This window comes from Synchiropus splendidus, chromosome 2 (assembly GCF_027744825.2).
Source record: "Synchiropus splendidus isolate RoL2022-P1 chromosome 2, RoL_Sspl_1.0, whole genome shotgun sequence".
NCBI classification, from domain to species: domain Eukaryota; kingdom Metazoa; phylum Chordata; class Actinopteri; order Syngnathiformes; family Callionymidae; genus Synchiropus; species Synchiropus splendidus.
The window spans coordinates 23334191-23350244 of NC_071335.1; the positions used below are offsets into that span (position 1 = coordinate 23334191).

General features: G+C 43.6%; 1 protein-coding gene across 9 annotated transcripts in view; it reads right to left on the bottom strand.

Annotated features, from left to right (window-relative positions):
• Positions 1-16054, bottom strand: part of inpp4b (inositol polyphosphate-4-phosphatase type II B) — a 134638-nt gene that overhangs the window by 24221 nt on the left and 94363 nt on the right. For all 9 annotated transcript variants that reach the window (XR_008413848.1, XR_008413849.1, XM_053854993.1 and 6 more), the window contains 3 exons: positions 13649-13779; positions 9914-10018; positions 5382-5490 (listed from right to left, as the gene is read on the bottom strand). Coding sequence is in view for 7 of the 9 variants with exons in the window: in XM_053854993.1 (XP_053710968.1) it covers positions 5382-5490; positions 9914-10018; positions 13649-13779 (345 nt within the window). In the remaining 2 variants the exon portion in view is untranslated. The remainder of the gene's footprint in view (positions 1-5381; positions 5491-9913; positions 10019-13648; positions 13780-16054) is intronic.

The following is a 16054-nucleotide window of genomic DNA, read 5'->3' on the forward strand; positions in this document are numbered from 1 at the left end:
ATGTGCCTGACTGCCAGTCGCCATCTGTTGTGACTCCATCCGCAGGATGAGAGCCCAGATCTCACGCTCTAAAGTTAGAAACCTTGATTCCAGTTCAGCCCGAAGGCGACCTGCAGGTCTACATTATTCTCCGTGGAGGACGGGCTCTGGACTGAGCCGTGTTGTTGAGCTGCTCTCCATCACCTGCATAAGCACATCCTATGAGTGGGTTTTCCTTGGGCACTCTGGATTCCTCCCACTGTCCACAACTGAACAAAAGGTTTATGGACGACCCACAGATCTAAGTAGTTGTCTGTCTACATGAGGCCCCTTTAAGACCAAAGCTTCTCAAGCCTCCTGCGACCCCAGTGAAGGTATGAAAGGAAGACGGTGGAGGCAGCTGGTCATAAGTTTGAGGTCCAGTCCTCTCATGAGCAATTCCAGGTGCTCTAGTCTACATGCCTCCTTCGGGAGATTTTTTTTAGAGAATTTATACCTATTTCTTCACATTTTAAATGAGAAAAAATGAAACTCAAACAAGAAATATTGTAGTGGCACTGGGTTCAGTAACAAACTCGCAGACTGTTTTTTCCTGCTCGTTCTTCACGGGTTGGGATTCTATTTTTTATTTTATTATTTGGAAGAAATTATTTTGTCCCTCATGACTCAAGAGGGATGGAGGTTTTCAGTCAGACGGATGAGGAAATATAAAGAGAAAAAGATGAAACTCAAATGTTCCTTTTCTGACTGAGGGTTGGTTTGTGTTTCCTCCATGTGTATTTGCTTCAGGGCTTTTCTGTCTTTTCATAGATATTGATAACAAAACGGGGAAGGTTTCCTGGAATATTCACGGATTACAAAGTAATGTCGCAGGAAAAGAAACGCCACTTTAGCTCCAATGTTTCAGGAACCTGCTGCTTACCAGACGCCATGTTCACTGAGGCGTGTGGTCTGTGGTGTTTGGAAACAGCTAAGTTGCATGAAGAATAAATAAAATAAGTGAAAAAAACACACAGTGGTGGGAGGTTTTGGGACTAAACTTTCTGAATAAAACTGAATATCCTGGAGATTGTTTTTTCTTTGTATCACATGAATGATATCTGTAGAATATATAACATACAGTGCTGCGCTTTTGACATCAGCTCAGACCGAGGAACACACATACTGCATCTGGTTACACACACACGACTTCCAGATTGTAAACAAGGTTTGAGCGTCTGAGAGTTTGTTCACTTCCACTGTGTGGTTGAGGCTCGCGCACCCGCACATCACCCAGTCCGCTCATAGTCCAGCTACTTGGCTACAAGCTAGCTGTGAAGAGAAATTTGAATTTGTCTTAGTCTCCCAGTCTCCCAGTAGTCGTACGAAGCTGTTTACATGTTACATTTTAAAAGTCCAAACCTCTGTTTTCTGGGTCATGTATCCGCAGTCAGTGTCACGATCAAAACACCCAGGATGGCAGAGTGAAAAAAATAAAACAGATTCAACTTAAATTTGATCATTCTGGATCAAATACTGAAAGTGAGGATTATTCATTATAAACATGATAAACTTTCTTTCTATGGATCCCACCCTTAACTTGGATTCAAAGAGAACTGTCTCCAGTAAATTCTTAACTGCTCTCAGTCGCAGTTCAAAACAACACATCATGGCAACATCATTGTGAAATGGGCGAAATCAGATTAGCCTTAAACCCTTCATCCATATTCCAGAAGGCCACTTCACCTCTGCCAAAGCCCCCTTTAATGCAGTGTAATTACCGAGCAAAGGCTCCACCGACGTTTGACTTTCATCTACTGAAGTAAACAAGACTTTTGGAATCAAGTTAAAATGTTTTCAGGATTTAAAACTCGGCCCATTGGCCCAAATGAAATCATCCAAGGACAAACACAGAGCATCCCAGTACCAATACTGATTTAACAAGATCCGAAGAACAGGATTCTTAATCTTATCGGAGGCTCACGGTGCTATATCTTAGCTGAGCTCGGGTCAGTAGGTAAATGGGATAAAATCTCCTTCAGCGACTCAAGAGTCACATGCAGCGAATAACTTAACCTGATCATTCACATGACTCTTCACAGAGGGCGGCCCGACGTCTGAGCAGCGCAGACATGAGCAGACCAGAGTTCACCATCGGGAGGGTGGAGTGAAGACACAGCGCTTGGTGCAGTCTCACACAGACATTTACTGGAGGGGGGTCAAGATAAACGGCTGCACCCTGCCCGTGTCTGGAGGAACACTAAGTGTAGTTATTGATCAAACCATATCTCTGTCCATCTGCAGCAACAAACTAAATAGCTCTGGCCTCAGTGGCAGGTCTGGCTGATGCAGACTTCCTTAAATCAGACCACTCTCTCCTTCCTCATCTGGTTACAGAGGCCAGACACTGTTTTAACGCCCTGCTGGTGAAACGTCTGCGCAACACCATTGCAAACTAAAAAAACACCATGGATACATTCTGTGTATCCTGTGTATTTGGGCGCCAGCTACGCTTTAACAGGGCCATTCCTTCATGTCAAACAATAACACAGCTGTCACAGGATTGTTACAGTTCATTACATCTTGCAGCACATTGCCTCTCTGTGTTCTCTTGTACCATGTAAAAAAATCATAAGCTGCTGGTGAACTCTTTTATTAAAGGGACTCTATATTGCTCTATATACTCTATACAGTTTTTTTTTTCAGGAATCAAGTCAGTGTACTGATGGAGTGGCTTTGCATCAAAATAAACATTGAAATGTTTACACCCAGAAATGCTCTGTTTACATTGAAAGAGCGCTTAGGACTACAAACATGGCTGATGTAATTGAATTTTAACTGATCATAAATATCATTGCCAGAGCAGCTTAAACCAAACAGTTTCTTAATGAAAACAAAACTGACTCAAGTGTCACCTCGGCAGGGCATTTATATATATGAAAAGTAGTTCTTTTTAAATGAGCTTTTAGAAAATTGCTGTCTTCATAATACAGTGGAACCTCTGTTATCGAACGTCTCAGAATTCGAACAAAGTAAAGAGTATGAACAAAAATTTCGAGATTTTTTTGCTTCTGATTTCGAACGAAAATCCAGAACTCGAACGCCGGAAAAAACATAACGTACGCGGACCGATCAACTGACCCACGAGGCGCTTTGTTATTGTGTATAACGCAGCCTCTGTATGCAGACGTGTCCCGTTAGCTCCATTTACTGACTGTTTTTTCTTCATATTGAGGCGTAAAACCTTTCCTGTCTCCACACTGGACCGTGGTAGAGTGTCACAGGGGAGGTGCTGGAGCCACACTCCAGGGTTTGATGTCCTGTTGTGGGCTGGAGCTGGGACAGGGATGAGGCGAGTCTGGGACAGAGCGTGACTTGGTTTATGACTTTGTCACAGCCAAACTGCACAGAAGCGCACATTCAGAGCTGGACACGCACCGGGCACCTCTTCACTTCTGGAGAGACCTCACTCACTCGGCAACCCCTCCCACATGCAGCGGCCACACACATAGAGGAACAGCCACCTGCAGCACACACTCTACATTCACTCCTACAAAAGACTATTTTAAGGCTCGGAACGCATTCTTTCTTTTTCCATTCATTGTGATGGGAAAAATCGATTCAGATTTCGAACAAATCGCTTCTCGAACGGCTGTCTGGAACGGATTGTGGTCCAGAACCGAGGTACCACTGTATTTTTATTTCTATTACTGTCACACTGTCTTGCCGTGGTGCATTTACAATTTATAATCTGTGGAAAACTATAATTTATCTGCTTGATTTAATATCAGCAAAAATAATACTGAATTATAACAGTAAAACAGTAAAAATTAACACTTTCAGATTCAATTTTGTGGTTTTACACTGACCCCAGAAGGGCTGGCTAAACACAGGAGAGGGCCACATGAGGCCCCGTGGAGCACTGCATGCTATGGTTTCATAAGAATATTAAACTGTATATGCAGTTAGCTAAACAAAATAACAGTTTGCTTCTGTAAAACACAAATTCAGACGTGATTCATCTTAAGCATTGATCACGCTGCTTATGCTGACTGATGAAGGACTGCTATCTGGGTCAAACGTGAAGGCGGCGGAGCACCGTCGCTGCTGAGTTAGCGGCGCGTAAAATTGGAAAGTTTAAGCTACTGTGAGTCATTAGCCAAGTCAAATACGAAACAAAGTGCTGGGTCTCTCAGGAGAATTCCCTCTGAAGTCTAATCTGGTGTTCATGGACAATGGCTGCTCTCGACGTGATGCTAAACAATACGCTGGCCTTATCGCAGTTCCGATGTAATAGCCCAGCCTCAGCAACTGGAAGCCGTCTCTCTTGAATTACTATCAAAGAAAAGCCTCCCAGCTCTTTTCTTGTGTCAACTTATGAATTTAACAGATAGCTAACTCTTTAATGCTGCTACTTGCGGTCGTGTTTGAGCAGCAAACTCAAGAATTATTGGATCCGGCTCCGTTGTCTTTTTCTTCATAGATGGAATCATGTTTCATGACTCATCCAGGTGACTAACTCGTGCCATCGTCACTCTGAACAACAAAAATACACATGCTTGTTCCAGCAAGTGACTGTTTCTCCAGCCGCAAAGTGGATTTTTGTAAAGAGAAATATTAATAAACAAAGTTAATAATTCACCAGGATTAGATGCTTCACATCGATGGAGCCAAACTCGCTTACTAAGCGCTCAGTCCTGTGGCAACAGATATAGGAAAAACAAGGACAGAGTTTTGAAATAAAAGAACATTTGAAAATGAGTGATGCGGTACAAAATAAATTCAATATAAGGAGCAAAAGAATCATGGAGAAAAGGCACAACGGCAACACGTTTCTGGCGGAACAACTCTAAACCCCGGTGTCATCTGGGTTATATTGAATTCACCTACTAAATAATCCACAGGCATCTGCAGCAGCACCACAGATATCTGGACAAATAAAACCTGACGCTGCTCAATGCAGCATTCATATTTTATACTTAGTCTATACAAGAATGTCCCGGTGAGTGGATCATTGGCGTACAAACAAACAAAAAAAATTCCTAAGTATGTACTCACAGGTGTGGTGTAATGACAAATCAAAGCCATTTGAGTCGACAAGTGTGTGATAACTGCCTTCAAAGGAATGAAGAGCGAACGCAAACACAGTCACAGAACAATGTGAGGCTGAAATGGCCAAACTCATGAGACAATACACCGTATTTGCTTGGAATTCAGTACATCGCAGACGGAGGAAAATATTTGACTTTGAGAAGTTTGTCATTATTTTAATATTTCCTGGTGTGAAATACCAATTTAAGTGTCAATAAAAACCCAACAGAAGTGAGTGTGGAACCTGCACGGAGACGCGCCTTGAGATCAGTTAAATCAACAGCAACAGCTCAGCAACCACTGCTCCGGGTTAAATCAAGGTGGCTTCTCACCTTCGTTTCTCGCTTTCATATCTCCCCAGCAGCCGCTGCAGGCCTCCTCCCTTGAAGCCCTGGAAGTGGGCTGCAGGAGCACCGACTGTCACGATGTCATAGATCGCATCTGCAGAGGAAGAGAGAGACGCTGGGATCAACAAAGGAAGAGTCTTCACCTGGAGCTTCATGGAAGCCTGTGCCTGGCTGTTGCATTTCATGTCAGGAAAAAGCAGTGAGGTTGGCTACTGGCTAAACACAACCTTATTCAACGGACAACTAGTGCGTGGTACGACAAAAATCACGAATCCTCGCTGCTGGTTTTAAGGATACACTGCCATCAAAAGCCCTTTTTTTCAAGGTTTTTTTTCGAGTAGAGAAAGCACACAATGGCTTCTCAGAAACAACACAGGGTTGTTCACAAAGATCTCGCCCATTTCACAGTTTCAGTTCTCAAGCGTTACTATAGAATGAGTCGGACACCAGTAGCTGCAAGAGGCGCTCTGGAGCCGTGTAATGTTCAGCTGTGAGTTAACCCTCGGTACGGCTAGTCCTCACCACAAGACATTGACGGGATTCATGGAAAGAAATTTGGTTCGTAACAAACAGTGTTCAACGCGTTGGATTGTGAAATACGCAACTGGGAGGAATTCTCACTTGAAGACATTCACATACATTGACACATTTGCTTGTATATATTACAACAGTATTATCCGCTCACACTCATCCTAGACGTTGGGCCAAGACCACATACAATTGTATATTAAGTCCTGTCTCGTCTAAAGCCACCCAAGACGACCCGTCCGATGTTGACGCCATAGTCAGCATCCTTCCTTGAATCTTAACACATCGGTGTTTCAATGGTGTCAAAGAAGTCCCTCCCATCCAAAAGCAGAGCTAGTTATGAGCCACCACAAGGGTAACACACCGCTGCCCTCAGGAAAAGCATGTGCTTCAAGTGAAAACCTAATGCATCAACACTGACATCTGACTTACTGGAATAAAGTCGCTATGTGTATGTGACCACGTCGCTCTGCCGTCTCCCTTTCATGCAGTGGATGGGTGGTCACACATGAGAAGGAGTGCAGGGCGATGTGGATTATGCAGGAGTGTGGACTTAATGAAACCCCAGGGAGCCACGTGGCACCACTCTGACAGGCTTCTTTAAACATTGTTGAAAACAGAAATTAATGAGCGGTTTTCCAGGCCGCCCGTTGATCCCTAACAACAGCACGCTGGTTTCAGTGTGAAGCTCCGCTTCCACTCGCTGCCTCTTCTATCAATTATCTGGACGGGACAGACACACGCCACGTGTCAAGCCTGGAGGGTTCGGACGTCCTGCAGTTCGGTAACAAGAGGCGCTGCCTGGTGGACTGGTTTACTTGAGGACATCTGTCTGAATGGTCACCGAATCAAACCCTTTTGATCCGAACTAAAACGCTTTCTTCAGTGCAGATTCACTCACTCATCATTTCTATGAGAAGGTGAATTGGCCTTCAGCTACATAAAAGGGTGACGAACTTGTTTCAAGCGTTGCAATTATTTTCACGATGTCAAAGGAGGATGTGGCATCAGAGGTCTGGACTTGTTTGAGATTCAACTCTCATTCGGCTCGCACGACCAGGCTGCAGAGACGAGAGCAAATCACGTCTGAGGACGCCAACACTGAAGGTTTCATGGACTTAAAACGCCGTCGAAATACATCACCACCTAAACTAAGATCCTGACCGACCAACACCGCCTCACAGATCTAAGCACCAACTCAGCTTTCATCACATTTCCTCCGACCTGCACAGATTTGTGGAAGCATCCAGATTGCTTTTTCAATTCCACAGTCTGTAGAGTGGCGCGGCAAAACCTCTGAGATGAGTTGTGACATCGATACGTTCTGGAGCTGATTTCGTTTTTGGTGCACAGAGGTGTCACAGTCCAACTTTTTCCATTGAAGATATGAGACTTCACACCAAGATACAGATGTGATGCATACTTTTGCCACCTATTTCGTCGTGTGAAGTCACTAGAAACAGTCTTACAAACATTGAGGGGAAAAAAATGGAATAAAGACGCGATGGAGAAACAATAAATCAGAGGGGAAATTTTTGACATTTACTGAATTGGTGACAATAAAAACGCTAGTGAATGCGCGACTTCAGTTCCGCGAGCAACGGACTTCAGTTGTTGTGAGGTTTCTTTCAGAATTTTTCTGCGCGTTTCTCTCAGTCACTTTCAAGTCCAACTCCGTGATGTGTTCTGTGTTATCAGTTTGTTACGATGTTTCCACTTTGTTTCAGTACGTTTCATCATGTGAGATTTCATCTTTAAAGAGATCATCCTTCTGAAGGCGTGGCTGCTCTCATCTGAGCCGTGGCCGTGCACGCCAACATGTAGCGGAATCCCTCAAAGAGTTTGATGAATCTCAATGTGAGATTATTGAAGTGATATGATTAAAACAAAGTCTGCAACAGCAGCTATCAGAAAATATCACCCACTTATTCTAAACATAAACTGAACTTACTGTAACCGAATAAAATACATAGAAACAAAATGAACACCCTGAGAAACAGTCCACATCAGTGAGTCTCAACCATAGGGCCGGGGCCCATGGCGCCTCCTAGAGGGCCGCTGCAAGGTTTTTGTTTTTTTTTTGTTACAACTTTGGGCCGTGAGACGCTCAGTTTTAATACATTAGCCACGTATGGTGGCAGTAGTGTGTCACTGAATTGACTTGACAGCTGCAAATCTGTGATAGTTAACTAAGTTCTTGTAAATAAAAAATGATAAAGAAAGTGATGGCCCCCCCAACAGTAAACACTGTTCATGAAAGCACCTGTTGAAGCAGTTCTGAAAGTATAACATTTGATGGTGATGCTTTTCATTTACACTTCACTTCATCTTCTTTGGAGTTTAAATAAAATATATTTATATTTTATGATATTTTGACATGGTTCTATTATATTTATTTTATTCAGAATTGTGTTCAGTTTTCCAGTTTTTTCTTTAGTAAATGTGATGAACATGACTTGCACCTGTTTCTGCTGCTGCCTGGACATTTCTATGACAAATATCTTTGCGATGATCACATGGTTTCATGTCATCTCACAAGGTTTTGCTTTGTTTGTGTGTAGGTCGATTAAATATGGTTATTGATCACAGATGAAATCAAGAGTCATGAATCAGTTCTATCACTTGAATGGGCCCCAACCACATTTCTTCTGGGAAAGGTGGGACCCGAGATCGAACCCCTGGTCTAAATAAAGGTTGTTAAAAAAAAATAAATCCTTTTTTTTAAAAAAAGCAAAATACCAATTTCAGTGCAATACTGTATGTTCAGTGTCCAGACATTATGCTGGAAATGTTTAGGGGCCCCAAGATGAGATTTTCCTGCTGTTTTTGTCAACATATAGAGACGCGCGACTCACAATATCAGAGCTCCCTTGCTGTCAGCCTTCCTCCTACACTGAGAAAAATCCTGGGGTGAAGCCTGATACATAATGTATAGACTCAATTCACATTTTCAGTCTCCCCAGCTTTAACTCTGTGTTCACTAATATTAGTCGGACAAGTCATGCTGACCTCAGGAGACGACTTGGGCGGCCGGATTTGTCCTCAAGGCCATGACTTTGAAACATACGATCCACGATTGAGACCATATTAAAGCCAGCTATGCAGCGTTCAAGCCCTGGGCGGCCAGATTAGGCCCTCAGGCCTGGCGTTTGACACATCCTGCAGCTCTTATAAACTCCTGTCTTCTCCATCAATGTCCTCCTCCGCTGAGCCGCCACGCAGGTCTCAGCCACCGCAGCGAAAGACCGCTCACTTACAGCGCCACACGCGAGAACTGGCTCCGTGCTAACTGGCCCCGCAGAGGCTAGTTATCGCCACGTCAATCAATCACCGCGGCACGTCCTCACAGGAACGCCGCGTCTTCACGTGCTCCCTTGTGGAAACCCGACAGAACACACGGGGTATTATGATGTCTTGATTATACTTATCTCGGAGACGAGCGGCTTATGGATGGGTTTGTCAGTCTGGGACTCGCCATCCATCACCGGCTCCACGCAGCTGCCGTCAGGGCTCTTTTTTGAAAGGTGGCGGAGAGCAGGTTTGGCTGAGCACAGTTCATTATTTTCATCTTTACATCACACCGGGTGAATGTTAAGCGTGTTATCCATCACGGCAAAGAGACGGCTGAGCTCTCTGACAGACAGGGAGGCGAGGAAAACGTCAACGTGTCAAGACCAAAGCCAAATTCTTCTGAGTGAGCTGTTACGCTAGGAAGATATTCTAACCACATAAGAGGGTGTAATACAAGCGACATGAGTATACGCAGTGTCTAACCAGCGACTTCATGAATCGATGAGCGCATTAAGCTGCTTGACTTGGGTTACATTATTATTTGAAATGGACGTTTTATACTTAAAACTTAACTGCAAATGATCCTGAAAATGTCTTGAACCCCTGCTTCTGTGTGGATGTCAGTCAGGCCACGGTGACGCTTGACACTGACTCTGTTAGTTACATGACCACGGACACTGAGCAAGGGAGCTTCATACCTGCTTTCCTGGGGCAGGTCACCCTCATCCGCTGGGTGTGCAGGTTTATGGGGACGAACTCCAGAGACTTCTGGGCTTTGCAGCAACTCGGCTTGAAACAATTCCCTGGAAAGAATCAATCATGAAGTTAAAAGGCTATTATGAAGCGGCAGGGTGCGGCGCTGCGATCGGGAAAGTAAATTAAAAGTGTGTTAGACGTTAAGCTGCAATCCTGTGATAAAAAAAACAAAAAAACAATTACACAACATGAGATTTGGGAATTATCGTACAAGAGAAAAAAAAAGTTCCACGTAAGGGAGTGTAAAGATAAAATACACAAATGGGCCTCTTTATTTTTTTAACTCGACAGATGGTGAAGTATGGGGCGAAGCAAGAGGAGTGCAAATGGGTCGCCCGACCTGGGTGTTGGGGAACATTTTTTCAGACAAAAATGCAGTTAACACCAAAAAATTCTGGGAAAAGGTTGATGACAGTGAGATATTTTTGGACTTCTTCTTTGAGACTAAAGGTCTTGTCTCATTTATAATACCTTCAGCAACCAAATGTACATACTGCTACCAAGACTGGACTTTATTTTATGATATATCTCAATGTCTCAGTGATACTCAAGGAAAACACAGACGAAGTACAGTATCATCTGTATGGAGAAAAGGAAACACTTGCCCACTGCCTAGAAGGCAGATAATAAGAATTGTACTTCATTCTGACCTCTATAAACGTCACAAATTTTCTAATTCAAATCCATCTTTGTTTCTCTAAACAATATAGAAAAACAAAAAATCAGACATTCAAGACAAATGATCAGAAAAGCACTGAGACAGCACATACCTCCACCTAGTATGTTATGTCACATGAGCTCATAAAAGACAGCGACACAGTCAAATCCATAAAACCATCTCCATGGTGCAGGAATTGTGTTGGCTCGCGGGAAGAACAAAGTGGTGTGGGTTTGTGACAGTACAACACACAGGTGACAGACTTCAATAGATGAATGAACTGGAATGCATATTTAATCACACACTCTTGGACATGGCAGAGACAGAATGAGTCCTGCTCCACCGTCTCTGCCTGGTGCAGCTCTGGGGAAAGGGCTAATGGAGCTGCTGACCATTTTAGTACAGATGAATTAGCCCCATCAAGACCCATCTGCTGGCCCAGGTGGTCTGCCAGACAGAAGGTCTGAGAACCTTCACTGACACGCATCTGGTGGAAGGCGACCCGTCCTTTCTTGCCCTGCTATTGCTGGTGTATTTGCTATTTATCAGCGGTACTGGGGACTTGACTAAAATACCTATTTTTCTTTATTAACAATCATTTATAAAAAGGAAAACGTTGGTGTTCAACATCAGGCACATCACATCAGAAACACATACAACTGAGGACCATTTAAAGTGACCTGAGTGCAGGAGACATACTCAGGGGGCGCACATCTTCACCCAACTGTCGGCTCACGAATACTGGGTTTTTTTTTTAATGTTTATTCTTTTTAGCCGATGTTATTGCCCTTATCTCCTTATTTTTCAGCATTTAAAATATCATTGATAGCAATGAACTCAAAGGGGAATTATGCTACCGTAATTTCCGTACTACAAGCCGCTACGTGTTTCTCACGGTCTGAGGCTTATACAACAGTGCGGCTAATATATGGATTTTTACAGGCTGAAATCAGATTAAATCAGAGGCGATGAAATCGATGAAATCAGAGGCTTTTCATTTACCCTTAAAGCACTCAAAATGCGCTGTTTCGCCCCTGTGTCCAAAGCTCCGTCAACAGAGTCTGGAATCGAGAAGCAGCCGCTGCGACCTGCTGTGGTGTCAGAACTTTGAGCACGCGGGCAAAAACATCCCATTTTGGCTCAAAAGTCCAACGTGAACACAAATGAGTCGGGTTTTGGCCGCTGACTTGATCCCGGCAGGAGAGCTGCGCCTTCTCTGTTGTGAGAGCAGCGTGGATAAATAAAGATGCTCCGTATTACACAGCTTGTTTCCGCTATTACCTCACTCTTGATGCTGGACCCCGTTTTCAAAACTAGTTTTGAAAAGCATTTTTAAGCTATTGCACCACTGACCTGTCCACAGCGCAGACAGCACCACTGAACCTGCGGCGTTTAGTCTGGTGTGGCTCATGTATGAATGAGGTCGACTCTCCTTCTTAAATTTAGCGGGTGCAGCTATTATTCCAGTGCGCTCTATTGTCAGGAAATTCCGAATTAACAACAGAAATTGCTAACTGAATCCCATTTCAGGGCGTCGGTGTTAAACCCAGTTCCCACCTGTTGCCTAATTCTCTCTTGACAACTCATTTCAATGACGGCCTGCAACACGCACTCGACGACGGAACGTGAATCTTAGCAGACAGTGGTTGAGCTCTCTCTCGCCTTGAGCTCGCAGGCTACTATAATGACCTTGTTTCTTTATCCTGCCGTTGCTTTTGCCTTTCCACCCTTTATTTTCAGCCATTTACTTTTAATGTCACTGGTTTATCACCCTCGTGAACTTGAATCATCTCCATCGTATCTGTTGTGGGCTGTGAAGTATTTTGTGCTTCTGGAGTCATTGAGTCCAAACATTGTTTTGTACGTAAACTCTCATCTCCCTCCTCCATCTGCTCCCCCCGTCACACTGACTCCTGAGTCGGGTGGTTGAAAGCAGTTGCGAGAAACCGACCATTTGAGGTTCAGACAGAGCTTTTACGAGAATTTTCTCTTTCCCCCACTTGACGTGTGTTTGCCGAGCGATGGGCTCACACGAGAGCTTTGACACAACAGCTCGTAAACAATGGCGGAGGGATGATTTATTCATGATGGCAGCGCAGCTATTAGAGCACCAAAGCGCTCACTGAGGTCAGATTGTGATGAAAAATTGATAACAATGGATTCAACCTCGGTGACGAAACCGAACAAAAGGATTGTTTTCTTTCTTTTTATTACATTGCAACCGGCGAGCGGAATGTGTGGCTCAGGAATGATTTTCCAGATTTCAAGTGATGCACTCTGACTTGCCTCACATCCATCGCTCACACATGCACAGCTGCATATTGATATCGTTGAGGTTTGTCATTGATGACACCTCCCACCACCGCTGCACCACCAAAATGCTGGATACTCAAATACAGTGGTACCTCGGTGTTCGACCACAATCCGTTCCAGAAGTAATTTGTGCGAAGTCTGAATCGATTTTTTCCCATTACAATGAATGGAAAAAGAACTAATGCGTTCCAAGCCTCAAAATAGTCTTTTGTAGGAGTGAATGTAGAGTGTGTGCTGCAGGTGGCTGTTCCTCTATGTGTGTGGCCGCTGCATGTGGGAGGGGTTGCCGAGTGAGTGACGTCTCTCCAGAAGTGAAGAGGTGCCCGGTGCGTGTCCAGCTCTGAATGTGCGCTTCTGTGCAGTTTGGCTGTGACAAAGTCATAAACCAAGTCACGCTCTGTCCCAGACTGGCCTCATCCCTGTCCCAGCTCCAGCCCGCAACAGGACATCAAACCCTGGAGTGTTTTGGATTTTCGTTCGAAATCAGAAGACAAAAAATCTCGAAATTTTCGTTTGAACTACGATTTGTTCGAAGTCTGGGACGTTCGAAAACTAAAGGTTCCACTGTACTTAAAAGCGTCGCAACAAGTGAGAGTAAATTGTTCCAAAAAAATATGCTAACTTGTCTATTCAACACTGAAATGGTTAGAGTTGGAACAAATGCCTCACGACCCCAACAGTTTCCACATCAGATCAGTTCTCTCACCAGTGATCTTGTCCAGCTCCGACAGAGTCTCTTGGTAGGAGCTGATGATTCCGGCGTATCTTGTCATCACCTCTGTACGCAAGTTCTCCCAGTGCGGGGAAAGTTCTCCTAGCTCCTTCAGGTCCTGCACTCTGTGTAGGAAGAACATCTTTTACTCTGTTTTTCAAATGAATTTCAATTTATCACAGACATGTTTAGACACAACAAGATCAAGGTTGTTGTCGTACCTGGACCATACAGCTGTGCACCACCTCACGTATCACATCACAATGAGTCTGTAATGAGTCCCTCCAGGAAATCGCAATGTTGCGTTCGATACTATTAACGCAATTTCAACCAATCCATCTGAGTTCTGCAATTTTGTCCAATCGCCTGAAAATGAGTCTCCTATTGCCCGGCCCTCTGTGCGTCGTCATATTCGCTCCCACCTCGTTGTGAGGAGGACAGGTGCGAAGCTAAGAACTCACGCTTGCTCACAAATGTTGCCGCCGAGGGTTGCGATTCGGAATCTATTCTTAAATATTCTAATAGTGATAATTTAAATGTATAATAGGCGGAAGTAAAAAGCGGAACTCACTAGCGCAGTGTCACCCGAATACTATACGGAGGAGGACGTAAACAAACATGGCTGACCGCCAGATCCATTTGTCTCTCCAGGCTATTTCTGAGACACATCTCCACCCTGCGTAACACATCACCGTTTACTGTTTTAATTCGCACTATTAATGAGCCGCTGAACAACTCCAGCCTCACACACACACAAACATGCCCCACATTTACCTCTCAGACTACGCCCATCCAAACCACCGTCAGTCAAAGGTAACAAAACGATAAGCGCTCACTACTTGCTGTCACTCCGGGGAACGACTCGCGGAACATCATCATAAAAAAGATGCACTCATTTTTATCATCATTCTCATTATTTAGCATGTACATGTATTTCATTATTTTGTGCGTGTGTTAGCCAGGATTTTTTTTGTACAAAAAAAAATATTTTTTTATATTTTTACATCACAATTTGCAAAGGTTGTTATTTCCCGCAATGTTATGCCAAAACCACAAATGATGGCAACTTTCATTGCATTTAAAAAAATGTTTGAAAATTTTGATGTTTTCCCCAACAAAAAAAAAAGTAAACATCCACAAAATCCTGCAGGGACTAGTGATAATAGTGGAATTTATTATCACGCTCCAATATTTAACCACTATCACTGCTCCTTCTTTTGCCTTTCACTATTTTAACACTGTTTTTCCTTAACAAGTTGAACTGCAACAGCACCTCTGAAGTAGCGATTTTGTTAACATCTATGTAAATGTGTTCTGTGTCAGATTTATTTTCAATGAAGTTTTATCCTTTTGTTTGTCTCCATCAGAACAAAGCAGATCTGTTTTAAATAATCATCAGCAGGGGAACAAGAAGAAAGAACAGCGAGTGGTGCAACCCACAATGAAATGGCATCAAAGCAAACAAACAGGGGCACAACACATCAATTGCTAACCATGAGAAGAAGCGAAGCCACCCACCAAACACAGCTGCGACTTTGATACGGAAACATTAGCAGGACTTTGCTCAGAAGAACTTTCAAATATTGTTCAATAACTGAAGGATTTGTTTTTTTTAACTGTTGGTAAGAAATAAAAACAGACTGCCTCAAACGCTGTGGTGATGTTGGACTAAAGTGACAACAAAAGCATGCAGAGAGCGCAGACCTCCACCAAGCACCCACTGTTATTCCGCATTTATTTGCTCTATAAGATTAGATACCATCTTTAGCATTTGAAATCTCACTCGTAGCTTTCATAACTGAATTCTAATACGTTCCACTGGACAGTGGGTGGCAGTAGCGTTCTAGAACGCAGTAGTTTAAGCATCTGTTTGTTGTCAAAATGTACTGGTAGCTTGTAATCATCTGTTTTACTGTGCGGTGGTCTAGGCAACGATGCTGCCTCTGCTACCGTGACAACACCATAGTTCACGCCTCTCTCGCTCCACGCTACACTTAATATACTGTACTCATGAGTGACGGTGTCTCATGTTCCATCTTCAGTTTCTCTTCAACAGATTTATGCAGTTGACTGTTTTGTTTAGCAGCTATGGCCGGATGAAGAGAGCAACTGTTTTCCAGAACAAGAAACCTCCATTTTGCTTCCACCTTTTGTCTATTGTTCCTCGGACTCAAGCCAAAATCGTGAAAAAATAAAAAACATTGACATCATGTGATCAAAAATAACTCTTCCAGTAAGTGAGGGAGTAGATTCCCCTTTTTAAAAACTATGTACTTATTGAAAACTTAATGGCAGTTTTTCTGGAAGCTGTCAGTTGCCATGGTAACCCAGCTACTAACCCACTGCGGTTGACCTCGTCTCACTCTGGGTCAAACAATCCCACTTTCTGATGCACAAAAC